The sequence below is a fragment of the Podarcis vaucheri genome (assembly GCF_965113315.1).
Source record: "Podarcis vaucheri genome assembly, chromosome: 11".
NCBI lineage: Eukaryota > Metazoa > Chordata > Lepidosauria > Squamata > Lacertidae > Podarcis > Podarcis vaucheri.
The window spans coordinates 14,905,171-14,919,525 of record NC_138749.1 but is presented as its reverse complement, the minus strand read 5'-3'; the positions used below and the strand labels follow the sequence as shown (position 1 = coordinate 14,919,525).

The 14,355-nt window shown below is 41.9% G+C and overlaps 1 protein-coding gene across 5 annotated transcripts in view; it reads right to left on the bottom strand.

The window, feature by feature from the left end:
* WDR7 (WD repeat domain 7) overlaps positions 1-14,355 on the bottom strand; it is a 228,882-nt gene that overhangs the window by 90,414 nt on the left and 124,113 nt on the right. For all 5 annotated transcript variants that reach the window (XM_082241763.1, XM_082241764.1, XM_082241767.1 and 2 more), the window contains one exon: positions 13,631-13,852. In XM_082241763.1, coding sequence (XP_082097889.1) covers positions 13,631-13,852 — 222 coding nt within the window. The remainder of the gene's footprint in view (positions 1-13,630; positions 13,853-14,355) is intronic.

Below are 14,355 nucleotides of genomic sequence, written 5' to 3'. Positions count from 1 at the left end.
CAGCTTCTTATTTTTGTTTATTGAACAAACTGCCTGCCATATTTAGCAGCCGAGAAGTTGCCAGCCAATCCGCACATCTTCCCAGGGACCCAAATTTAACCTATTGGAGGCCAGAGTTGTTTTCAAATGGCTCTTCCAGAGACCCATTAAGTGTGCGTTTTAATTTATTAAACATTCCGCTCTCAAATCATTTAAGCCTCCCCCCCTTATTTAAATAAAGCGCCTTGGCCCTTGAACACTAGCACATTAGTAAACACCTACTACCTGCAGACACTCTAAATATTTCTCTTGTCAACATTTATCTTGTTTAAATTGAGCTAAGGGGAGAGAGAGGGGAAAAAAGATGAACTAAACAAAAGTCACTCTGCTGCCCACTTCTCAGTCTGAACATCTTTGTTTAAGCTTTGACTTGGCTTAAATGAACGAATTAATATTGACAAAAACATCAACTAAGCTAATGAGTTGTTAGTTAAGGCAATAAACATGTCACATTAGAGTCAGCGCAGTGAAGAGGTAATTAGCCCTAGAAAAGCTCCGCTGATCGGGGCTGTTGCGATCCTTTGCTCTTAACCTTTGAGTCCATTATCTAGTGCAGGATGAGCAGTGTCTATGCTAATGCAAATCTGCCAATACATTGGCCTTGGTACAGTAGCCAAGGACTGCATTAGCAAGGCCGTGTGATGGCTGGCGCCTTCCTATTTACCCAGCGTCTATTAACAAGTTTACATAATAGATCAAAGGATTACAATATGCTATATGTGCCGATGAATCTGCAAAATAACGCAAACAATAATGGCGCAGCACAGAATAAAGCTGGTTAATTGGCAGCTGTTTACCAAACGAGCCGACTATCCTTGGGAACTTTTGGCAATTTGAGTCTTCCTTGCTATGGTTTTTGATTACGTCTAAATAATACCCGAGTGTTCCTTTCTGAATGGAATTTGGAGGGGGGGGGAGAGATGAATTTCCCCAGAACTAATAAATGATGTTTAGATTAAAAGATCTGTATACAGCCCCCAATTTAATTATAAATCCTGTAAAGTAAAAGGAAGCGTTAACCCCTATAGATTTAACCAGTGCAACTTCAAGAACATGGCATGCAGATTTCAGTCATTATCTTCTTCAGTGACATTATTAGCAACAATTCAGTATGCCAATTTTTTTAATAAAAAAATTATTAGTAATTTCAACATAACATTTTATCAAAAAACATATCATCCTTAATCCCCCCCCCCATTTTCCCCTCCCTCCTCCCCCAAATATAACCCCCCGCTGAATTCCCTCAGCTCCTCTCTCTGGTTTATCAACATACAGTGGTACCTCGGGTTAAGAACTTAATTTGTTCTGGAGGTCCGTTCTTAACCTGAAACTGTTCTTAACCTGAAGCACCACTTTAGCTAAAGGGGCGCTGCTGCGCGATTTCTGTTCTCATCCTGAAGTAAAGTTCTTAACCCGAGGTACTATTTCTGGGTTAACGGAGTCTGTAACCTGAAGTGTATGTAACATGAAGCATCTGTAACCCGAGGTACCACTGTATGTTATTTTCTGCATGTTACAAAACTTTACAGATCCTTAATTTATCTATCTAGATGTTATCAATGGGAAGTTTGTGAATGTTTATTCAAAACCTGCCAAGGAGTCCAGTTCATTTTGCTCTTTCTTTAAATACTTTGTAAAGGGTTCCCATTCATCTTTAAAATCACAGCTATCCTTGTCACAGTTATCCTTGTCAATCACAGTTATCCTTGTATGCCAACTTTTAATGAATCAAACTATGGAGAGCAAGGTAAGTCTGTAACACCTCTGGATTCAGTACTTGACTACGCAGTCTCTTTCTCTCTCTATAAACACCCACCGACATCTCAGCCATCTGAGGGTGAAGTACACAAGAAGGGTTTGCATGACTACTTCTGAAAGCAATAGCAGAAACATGGAATCTCTGCCCCCCTTTCATAAAATCTAGTAAACCACCGATTTGCTTAAATGACTTGTGGAGATTCCCAAGGTGGCTCACCAAAAGTTAAAATTACAGTAAAAAAAAACAAAAAACAGTAAAACAAAACAATTAAAGCCAGAACATTTTAAAAAGCTACAGAAATGGAAAAACAACAATAGGCAGCACAAAAGCAGCACATATAGGAGCGAAGTAGAGCATGTGATCCAAGGGCCATGTCGCTGTTAAGCTTCTCCACCCCTGTAAACAGAAGCCAATAAACTGGAATGGGGACACTGAAGCTTGCAACACAATGCCTCCACATCAAATGTTTTAGTTTGACATTATAGGGAAGGGAATTAGAAAGGAGACAAGGAGCTGCTGCTCTCGGCCCAGCCATATAACCTCCGTAATCATAGAAGCTTTATATAGAAACAATGCTGAGTCAAACTCTTCTCTGCTGACCCAAACTTTTATAGAAGGGATGGGAAATTTGTCGATCTCCAAAAGCTGTTGGACCACATCAGCCCTAACCAGCACGGCTGATGGTCTGGAATGATGGGAGTTGTGGTCCAACACTGGGAGTGTCACAGGTTTCTCCATCCCTGTTATATATACAGTGGTACCTCGGGTTTGCTTTTGAATTATGGTCCTGGAGGAGACTCTTGAGAGTCCCATGGACTGCAAGAAGATCAAACCTCTCCATTCTTAAGGAAATCAGCCCTGAGTGCTCACTGGAAGGACAGATTGTGAAGCCGAGGCTCCAATACTTTGGCCACCTCATGAGAAGAGAAGACTCCCTGAAAAAGACCCTGATGTTGGGAAAGATTGAGGGCACAAGGAGAAAGGGACAACAGAGGACGAGATGGTTGGACAGTGCTCTCGAAGCTACAAACATGAGTCTGACCAAACTGCGGGAGGCAGTGGAAGACAGGAGTGCCTGGCGTGCTCTGGTCCATGGGGTCACGAAGAGTCGGACACGACTAGACAACTAAACAACAACAACACCTCGGGTTAAGAACTTAATTCATTCTGGAGGTCCGTTCTTAACCTGAAGCTGTTCTTAACCTGAAGCACCACTTTAGCTAATGGGGCCTCCCGCTGCTGCCATACTGCCAGAGCACGATTTTTGTTCTCATCCTGAAGCAAAGTTCTTAACCCGAGGTAATATTTCTGGGTTAGCGGAGTCTGTAACCTGAAGTGTCTGTAACCCGAGGTACCACTGTACTTCATATATCAGATATCTTTCATACCAGCCTACACAAAACCATATCCTACTGACCAACTCTCCTAATATGCAGTTCAAAGCCTGGTTGTGTTAGCTTTAGCCATGGTTAACATCACTCGGGCATGGGAACATCTGGTGAGAGGGTACTCACTCCAGGAAGAGGCTGTGGGAAACAAAGCTCACGATCCCAGTCTTTTAACTGCAGTTGAGAAGACCTCCCTCGCTTCGCCAAGCCCCAGCCAGCCTATTTCCTATAATCCTCTAGAAAACTAGCTTTAACCTTTCCTGATTTTTGTCGCTATCACCTAAAATGAAACTTAAATATGTGCTCATAAGTGCAAATATACGAGATAAAATCTTGACTTTTTGAACCCCAGGGGAAGACTCCAATTGATTTCAAGATTTCACCCAAAGCCCTTTATGTTCTACCAATGAAATTAATAAAACAGTAAGAGATTACTTTATTGCTTTAATTGTTTTATTAAAAGAGGCTTAAGATCCGTCTCTTTATTTGCCTGCCAGCTTTTTATGGCTTTACTGTAAAAAGGAGCAAGGGTATACGTTTTAAAGGTGGCTTATCCCATCTATGCTACAAGAGCATTACTGGGCAAGCTTGCAAATGAAGATTTCTGGTGCTTTTCCCCCCTCAAAAAACTGTAAACAAATATTGGGGCTCAGTGAAGAATAAAATCAAGACAAATAGGATGCTAGCAATATGTTTTTCAAAATCCTGCTCCGTTAATCCTGCTCTTGTATCTTGAATGAGTCCAAATGCTGTTATGCAAGGCCTGCGAAAGTTGAACTCCAATCACTACTGTAGTCAATTAGCTGTAGTCAATTAGTTAAAGAAGTCCTTTCATTTAGAGAGCGGGGGGGGGGGGCTCTGAATACATTTAGACCCAAACAAGGAGCCCAGATTTAGAACATTTTCCTCAAGGAGAGAAATAAAATAAGCCACAAGCACTAGGGAACATTAACAAAGTTGTGAAGTATATGAATACTATGTTAGCCTTGGTTTCCTGTACTTTCTAATGGAGATCCTTGTAAATGAAACTTTGCAGGATGACCACTGCATCACTCAAACAATGACATATGCTGCTGTCTCACTCCCCCCCCCCCCAGATTCTGGATACAGTGGTACCCCTGGTTACGTACTTAATTCATTCCGGAGGTCCGTTCTTAACCTGAAACTGTTCTTAACCTGAAGCACCACTTTAGCTAATGGGGTCTCCCGCCGCCGCCGCACTGCCGGAGCACAATTTCTGTTCTCATCCTGAAGCAAAGTTCTTAACCCGAGGTAATATTTCTGGGTTAGCGGAGTCTGTAACCTGAAGCGTATGTAACCTGAAGCGTATGTAACCCGAGGTACCACTGTACTTTCAACTGGAGATCAAAAGAAGTGGGGTTTAAGTTAGCTGGGGTTAAGGCTGAGAGGAGAGCTTTAAAGCAGAGCTAGGTATTACAGGAGAGTCAGAACGAAAATAGAAGACCAATGCCTGTTGCTGCACTTTGTGTGACCACACAACCACTGAAGGGGAGTGGTTTGTGGAAACATGAAGTGAGATGTCAGATTATTGCCATGCTTCTTGTCCAATGTCCACTTTCACCCTTGAAGACAAGTTGGTCACAATTCTTCTGTCTGCATGGTATTAACTTGTCTCCTTTAAATGCAATGGTTCCAAGGCAATTAGTTATTTTCAGTTTGATGTGGGATACAATATTTATCCCCCCCCCGCCTCAGGTAGCACAGTACTGACCCACAGATAGCATTTTTTGCATAAGGAGACATGCATTAGTTTATGTTGTCTGTCCTGCCTCCATCCACCATTCCTTGGAATGTATGAAATCAGAAAGTCTTCCCAAACACTAATTGGCCCAGCCTCTCAGAAAGAGAGCCAGATATTCAGGAGAGGTCAAAGATGAGCCCAGGAATCTGCTGTGCCATAAAAGAGGCCCAGTATCCACTTAGTGACTGCCAGAAGCAAGGAGTTGGAAATCACCTCTTTTCAAGAAGCCTGGGCTTATGCAACTTCTATTCCTTCTCCATTCTTGCTCTAGTATAAATGGATTTGAACACAAGCTCTGCTTTCACCATTGACCATGATGCACCTTCTGACTGTCAGGACTCTTGCTAGCCTGAATAATGGGCCCTGCTGCCTTCTTTGCTTATGTTGACCAAGGATATCAGAAAACCGGAAGTGGGCATCCCATGTGTTTTATCTATTTATTTATTACATCTCCAAGGAGATTCTGCAAATACTCATGTCTGTGTTATATAAAGACATTAGCACATGGGAAATTTTAGGTAGTTGGAAGTCATATTGGTCTGGGAAAGGGAACAGATACATTTGGCAAATTTATATGATTTTTTTATACAGAGCAATTAGCATATGCAGTAATGTTAGAAAGGGACAAGCATTTGCCCAGAGGAGCTAATTTGCCTTCAGTGGTACAGAAATCAAGAGCAGAGAATGGGAGCAAAGCAAAGAAAATGCTGGCAAGTCGCGGCCTATACACATTTTGGAGTCCGCTAACAATTCCTGGGAGACGAGAATGGACTGCCCATTTAAACACATGGCCATGAAACATGGCAATGGAAATTTGTGCTTAAATATGAAACGAGTGTAGACCCTCTAAGTGCCTGTATTTTCCAGGTACAGTCCCAGTTTTAAAGAAGCCGTCCCAGTTTCTGATTTGATCCCAGACCCAGAATGTCCCACTTTTCCTTAGGACATCCCTATTTTCACTGGAGAAATGTTGGAGGGTATGGAGTTATGCCACCCCTGAGCCAAGGAGATAAGTAACTGTACAAGATTTAGAAGACATCTGAAGGCAGCCCTGTATAGGGAAGATTTTTATAAAAAAAAGTTTAATGTTTTATTATGTTTGTTATATATGTTGGAAGCCACCCAGAATGGCTGGGGCAACTCAGTCAGATGGGTGGGGTAGAATATTTTAGGACGTCCCTGTTTTCATTTGAGAATGTTGGAGGATATGCGAGTGCCATTTTTTAGCTTTGAGAAAGCAAACACACAAGCAGGGCATTACATCTTTGGATCTGCCTCTTCTCCCTGGCCAGCTGATATTGTTGGTAAACACTCTGCCCAAGGTATCACCACTAAGCAGATCAAGACATTGGCAGAGAGGATCAGGCCTCTTTCAGCAAAGACCCCGAGGCTTTGGAACAAGCCTGCCAGATGAGGCTCACTATTGTACTTCATTGTTTGACATACTATGATTTTTAAAAAAATATATCTTATCTGCCAGAGTTTGTAAATAAAGCTGGGTTTTTTAAAAGAAGAAAGAGTTGGAGCGATAAAAAGGAATATTCTGCCAATCAGTTCTGCCAAGAATTTTCATGGTTTTCAAAAACATGTTCCCAAATGTCTACCTGTGAACCTTTGAGTGAGCCATATGCATTTTTAGATAAAAATGTCAGTGAGATCTCTCAATCACAGATGCTAAAAAGAAAATAATTCTAGCTTTTTTAAAAAAAGAAAGAAAGAAATGCATTTGATCCCGGTAGATGGGAAATCAAGATATTCAGCAATTTAAGGCTAGCGACAAAGCATGTTGCTGTAATGCTGCTGACCTAGACAGAGTGGGAATGAACACAGCTGCTTCATCAATAGTTCTACATGTTAGCAATGGGAAGGCTCAACGTGTAAGATGGCAGCAATCAACTTGTGTGTGTCATCTTTTAGAGCATTAAGGTGCACATGGTTCCTTCAGACCTGTGGATGCCTTAATCAAATATACAAGGATGCAGAAAGCAGCAACATCACTCTCTGGGCAGGGAATGGAGAACAATACACGTGCACATTTATGTTACACAGGCAGTAAAATGCATTTAAATCAGCCCAATCGCTAATAAAATTGCCCACAAAGAAAGAGAAAAGAATTAGAACAACGGGTTTGCCAATCTTCTCCGTCTAACTCTGGCCTAGTTAAACTGACCTAACAATGCTATTTTTCTTCCTCTCAAAATCTGCAGTGGGTGAATCAAATGTGAAAGCAAGATCAATTCCGTTCCAAGACAGTAAATGAGCTTTAGCTCAGTCTTGTTTCAATTTATGGAGAGAATCCAACTATACCAGCTTTAAGTGTATTCTTAGCCCAGCTATGAAACTATATTAAAGTGCTATGGAAACAGTAAACAATTGTTATTTTCCACCTATATTTGTTTATAATCTAGAACTGCGCGACGGAAATAACTGCGACCCTTCCCCCCCCCAAGCATGCATTAGATTTTATATCTGCATTTCTAGTTAAAATTAATTTCACAGGGCTATTAAAATGGTCATTTACCTCAATATTTAAAACAGTATATAATTAGAACTGCAGCAAAACCTGATAGCCTGTTAAAAAGCAGGAATGTAGCATTAAGCATTTCCCCATGTGAATATTAACTTCAGTGTGCTGTAATTATCTTACCGTGTCAAATTAATATAAATGTACTGTAAGTTAAAATCTGAAAAAAATGGACCACTGAAATAAAGAAATTAACTACTATTGACTTCAGCAGAATATGAACTGTACCACTCATATTTAACACCTATCAACCATATTCTATCTTACATGGAAACTAACATGTCTGAATCCTAAACCAGAGTTCTGTTCTCAGTGCTATCACACTTAACAAGAAGAAACTCATATTCAGCAAACAATGTTATTAGCATCTGTCTGTCTCAAGAGACAATGGAGTGCACCTCTGAGGGTGAAGTCAAACCAATGTGTCAGCAGCACCCAAGTGACCTCCCCGGGGCGCAAGCCTGGGCAGTGTGTATGGAAGTCCTGGGCTGCCCAGATGACAAGACCTCCCTCTTGGCCTTGCTTGGCCTTGGCTCTGCTTTCCTTTGTACCATACTGTATGTTGGGTACCAGCTTGGCTGCAGGAGTTGCCAGAAGGAGGCGTTCAAGGCGCCGTTCAACCATCTTAGGGACTCCACTCAGGATTTGTGTAGGGTTTACTCCTTAGCCCTTTCTTTTCCCAAAGATATCCCACAAGGCAGCGGAGGTTTAGCGTCAAGAGTTTTCCTTCTCCTAGACAGTCTACCTTCCCAGGTTGACAAGCTCCATCTGCCCCCCACTTCCCTCAACAGCACGTGCGGAGGGCAAACCTTTAAAATGGCTCTAATGCAGTTGCTTTGAACACAGTAGACAATGCTTATGCCTATAGTGTTGGAGAACCTGGTATAATAATAATAATAATAATAATAATAATAATAATAATAATACAATAATCATCTGGCTGAGTTTCCCCAGCCACTCTGGGCGGCTTCCAATCGAGTTTTAAAAACAATACAGCATTAAATACCGTATTTTTCGCTCTATAACACGCACCCGACCATAACACGCACTTAGTTTTTAGAGGAGGAAAACAAGAAAAAATATATATTCTAAACGAAACAGTGGATGTATGATTTTTGTGGTTCATGCTGTGGCCACAGACATGTGATCTGTTGGTGAGTTTGGGGTAGCCCAATGCAAAAATCCTGAGGATCCATGTTTTGTAACCACGTTTTTGCACCACTGCGGCCCCAGGCAACAGTGGGTGTGTGATTTTTTTGGTGCAAGCTGTAGCCATGGACATGCTATGTGATCTGATTGTGAATTTGGGGTGACCCAGTGCAAAAATCCTGAGGATCCATGTGGATCCGTGCTTTGTAACCAGGCTCTCTGTCCCTCTCTCCTCCCCACTCCATGGCTCTTCTCCTGCTTTGTTGTTTCAAAGCGAGCCACGGAGGAGGGAAGGAAGGGGAACCATGGATCCTCTGCTGACGACTGCAGCAGATCCCACCACCACCCATAGGCATTCGCTCCATAAGACACACAGACATTTCCCATTACTTTCTAGGAGGAAAAAGGTGAGTGTTATGGAGCAAACAATACGGTATTAAAAACTGCCCTAAACAGGGCTGCCTTCAGATGTCTTTTAAAGATAAGATAGCTACTTATTTCCTTCACATCTGAAGGGCACAGTGGTTCCACACCGAGCACCACTACCGAGAAGGCCCTCTGTCTGGTTCCCTGTAACCTCACTTCTTGCAGTGAGTGAACCGCCAGAAGGCCCTCGGTGCTGGATCTCAGGCTGAACGATGGGGGTGGAGACACTCCTTCAGGTATACAGGATGGAAACACTGTTGGAGCATGCTCCTGTCAGTACAGAAAGCCCCCTTGAGGGAACCCATCTAATTAGTTTCAAAGCTGATCTTGAAGGTGGGACCAGGCACAAGGACAAATAGGGAATCACTTCACAAAGTGGAAATACTGTTTAGAATCCCCCATCTTCACCATAACTTGTAATTATGGAAACACATGATGTAGCGCCATCACTTCACACACTTGTCACCAACGCTATCCTATCAGCTAATGTTGTGGATCTCCCTTGCAGATCTCTTGGGCTCCGTATGACTCCATTCAATTTGCATGAGTCCAGTCCCTGATGTATGATGGTGTCAATTCCAAATTCTCTTTTAATCTGCCTTGGTTCCTGTCTTCTCAGCACTTGCAGAGTATCTGGCTGTGATTGGGAAATGTATGAGGAGGGCAAGTTGATTGGGGCTTAATGCAGACAGGCCTTTCCCACTGCTCAGAGACACCGCAAAGCTTTCACTGGGGCTTGGTCAGTTACCAGGGTTAAACCTTTAATGGGCGTGCCTGATTTGTTGCGTCTGTTGTGTTTCAAACTGCATTACATGCGACTCAGGCATGTTGGAAATAAACAACACATTTGGAAAAAGCTCAACATCCACACTGCCCGATAATAAATTTTGAGACATGACACTGACTGAGTTGAAGTGCAAAATGCTCATCATTAATAGGTATATTGATGGCACATGGTTGGAAAAATACACTGCTTTAATGAGCGAACAGAGTATTCTCATATTCAGGACAGAAGAGTCATTCAGATTTATCAGCCCATTAACTTTATAAACATAGCATTAGCTGCTGCTTAGGTGTGATGTGGTGAATCTGTAATGAGAAATTCTTTACGTGGCATTTTATAATTAAATATCTCATGAACCATTTGTAAGGTCAACAGAGATTAATGTGAGATGTCAGGCAAGGTCACTGTGTGAATTCCTAAAGAATCACATCCTTCCTTACAGAGCAGAAATATCACAATTAATTGGCATTAAAAACAACAGTAGCAAGCATGTGATAAGAGTTTTACATCTTATCATAGTAAATCAATGATACTTATCAAAATGAGCTACTTTCTAATTGTTATTGCAATTTAAACTGCTGGAGGGACAACACACAGTTCGGCTGCAGACTCCTTCCCCCCTGCTCATTATTTTAGATCAGGCATCCTTCACCTTGATCATACTAAGGTTGTGTTTTCACTGAGGATGATCTGAATTTCCACAATATTTGTGTTTATTACACATTGTTCCTCCTCTAAGAGCTTAAAGTGGTTTACATTTGGTCCTTGGGAGAGAGAACCAGCTCAGTGGAAGAGCTCCTGCTTGGGGAGCGGGGTTCTATACGAGATCCTGGAGAGATGCTGCTGTTCAAAACAGGCAATACTGAGTTAGGAGGATCAATTATATGACTTCAGTTTCAGATGTTCTGAAGTGATCTCCCAGTGTGGCCAGTCTGGCTGAGAGAGGGGTCACCATAGGACAAAATAGGTGGTGGCAGAGACATTACCCTGATGAAAGGTGGGGCACTAAGCACCATACAAGAAGGGGAGTGGAGTCCCTCCACCAGTGATGTGTTAGTTATCAAAAGACAATTGCAAAGTTGGGAGGAGGAGGTTGCCAGGGGACATGATACAGAGGACTTCTTGAACCTTCAAGAGAAGGTACCCTCAAAATCAGCATTCAGCACCTACCACCTTCTTGAAATTCCACCACCTGAGGTGTCTGTGGTGCTAAAACCTCTCTGAAGAGGTCATATTGCCTTCTTCAGGCTCTGAAGACTTCAGCTAAGCTTCTAAAACTGGCAGGGACCCTTTTTGAGTAGAGGCTCTACTCCCCAGGGGCAGGGCTAGCTGCCAATATTACTATTCATTCTGGGTCTCCTGGTTGCTGAAGTAACCCCACAGCCTGCCTCTGTTTTCACCATTTGTTTTGCCTATCTGGACCTACTTTCTCCTTTATCTACTTAGCCTTACTGTAACTTCATCTCTGCTTGACCAGACCTTGTTTATTGGATCCTGGCCTGGAGCAATGATGTGTCTCCTTTCGTCCCTGGACTTTGTGTCTACTACATGCACCCGCTCAGGCTAGATGTTCACAATCAGCACTTGGGACAACCCTAGTATTGAAATTCACATGGCAGTTGTTCATAGGGAAGGATACCACGTTTTCTTCACTGCACATTCCAAGGATAGGTCTTCGTGGTTTGCCAAACAACTAAGTCAAGATGAAGCCAACTGTATGAGGGATCCCTTCACGTGGCAAAAGAGAAGCAACACGATTTTGGGGGTGGGGTCGGGAGGAAAGGTCACCGGAATCCTTCTTTAATTAATTCTTCAAACAGGGCCTAATCACTACAAGTTTTTTTTTTTAACGTCAAGCGATTATGAAGACTAGTTCAGAATGATAATCCATCTTCTGAATTCTTAGCAGTACTCAGGGATAAGAATAAGCATTCAAGTATTTATGGTTTGCGTGCTGAAACTCGTTTACAGAATGAACATGGTCTACTACAAGTATTATCCAAAGTTCACATGAGATAGGGGGCAGCCAATAATTTCAATCCCAAAGGGGCTTGCGGTATCATTTATTTGCAGTTGTGTTGGAGAGATGGAGAACTTCTGCTCCTCCTTATGAGGGAGCAGCACTCGAGGGAAAAGGCAAAGGGGTCAACAAATGTGATTATAGAGAGGCAACACTCAGTTCTCTCAGAGAACTACAATTAATGATAAGTAACCTCACTCTGTCAAGATGTTCTTTGTGCATTTCCATTGTGGAGGAAGAACCTGGATGGCAGTGTGTAAACCTCAACAAAACAGACTGTTTGGCTCTTATGATAGGCCTGCCCCAGAAAATAAGCATGGAATTGCAGGAAGTGAAATGCAAATCTCTGAATTAAATCTCCACCGCCTCTTTTTTTCAGCAGTGGAGAAGCTGCCAAAAAGACCTTTTTTGGGTGCTAATGGTTAGAAATAAAGGTTCTGATACTGAAATGAAAGCACGTTAAGATACACTGGTGTTCAGATACAAAACATAAAACAAAGTAAAATAAAGTTTTTCCAAGAGGTCAGGTTGTATATTATATTTTGAAAATCATAACAGGAAGTGCACTGATTTAAATTCCCACTTCAAATTTTTTAAAAATACTAAAATTCATGGGATGAATGTGAGAGTGCACAGAATATGGTGACAAAGCAGAATGAAGACTTTCCAGTGAAATAGTCTTTATGAACAGTTGTTCCCATCCTACCTTTCACCTTCACTTATTGACAATGATAAGAAGGGAGGTGTGGCAGTCATGGGTACAGTGTGGCCCATACAAAGAACACAGAAGGATTATTAGAATCACAACGCTGGATTTAAACTCAGCTAAGTGGTGTCTGCATTAAGAATTAAGCATGAGACAAAGGTATATCTGGAAAGAAAGTATACATGAGACCCAAGAGCACTCAGCCTTATTAGATTCAATGCAATGAAAGGGTATTACTGTAACCTTTAGGAATTCATCCAAGGCCACTGGTTTGTGGAACCATTCTGGTAATCACCTACAATATTCATAAACTAGGGGAATAAAAAAAATGAGTAACTTCTCAGAGGTTTGGATGGTCACCCAAAGCATTTTTGAATAATTAACTTTACACTTCAGTTTTGCTATTAAGACATCACTAGTAAAAAAAAAGTGGGATTGTAAATTCTTGATCCAGCTCCCCCCCCCCCAAGGATAAAAGGAGCAAAGTCAGAGCTGCAGAAAAAGGACATGAAAAAATCGCTGCAAAAAAGGACATGAAAGCATTCCATGAAAACATGGGAGAGAGGGAGAGTCCAGAAAAGACAGGGCTGCCTGAGCTAATGGCGACAAACTAGGGACAAATTTAGGGGGGAAACTAGTTGTTTTTTTTTAAGGCATTTTAGAGAGGTCTTCTTGGATCAGTTCTAAGAGTACTAAGAGCATGTGAATAGATCCTGTGTTTGGGTACCAAAGAGTGGTTTTCAACAGCTCCCAGATATGCACACACATATATATGGGGCTATGATCATTAAACAGTGTCTTAGACCTGTGACCCTTCAGAACCCTTGGAAGTTCCTTGGGATGAAATAGTTTCAAATCAAAAGCTTCCGTTTTGGATTTCGTCCTCCGGTGCATGGAGGAGGAGAGGGGTGGTGGAGTGTGCATGAACCAGTTGCTCTCTGCATCTTGGTTCTCATGGCAGGAAGCCAGGCTTTCCCATTGTTACTGAAATGGGCTATATAACAGAATATAATAGCACTACATATTTCACTGTACAGCTTGCATCAAGGGGGAGTGGGCAGAGAGAAACTTACAAGTATGCCTCGCCAAAGAATAGTTGGATCCACCACTCGTTGAGCCAAACCCTTCGGGAATTTGGCTAGAGCTGCGCGGCCTGGTCAGCAACTTCGGAGGTTCAATTTCTGCTCCAAACTCTGCTCCAATTACTCCTAGCAGAACTATAGCAGTAGCTTGCTTTCGCCTCTCTTCGTACGACATAGTTATTTTTTTCATTTGCGGAAATCCAGACAGAGAACCTGAAACACAACACAAAGAGCATTAGGACAGGTGGTTGATAAACTGTTCTAACTCCAGAAACTCTGGTGGTCCTTTCACTGTGCAAAGAATTTAAATACACGCCTTATGGCTCCTTTTACTATTCATTTTTTTAAAAGTGGTATAGTAGCCACTGCCTTGTTCTCTTAATACTTGCTGTGCAACCAATGAAACACATGGTATAGGTCTTTCTCTATGGTGGTGCTCCAACAGTTTTCTTAAAGCGATGTATAATAAAAACAATTAAAAGCAGTTTTTAAAAACAGAAAACACATTTGAAACAAAACTGAAACCATACAAAATAGTAACTCGTGGCAAAGACTTATTTATCTACCTGGGAAAGACTGTTGGAACAAAAATATTTTCAACTGTTTCTGGAAGGTACAGATAGTGGACATCTCTCATATGCTAACAGGAATCCTAATCCAGAATGCAACAGTTAGACTGGTGCCTGGGAGTGGCTGCCAGGACCATATAAACACTG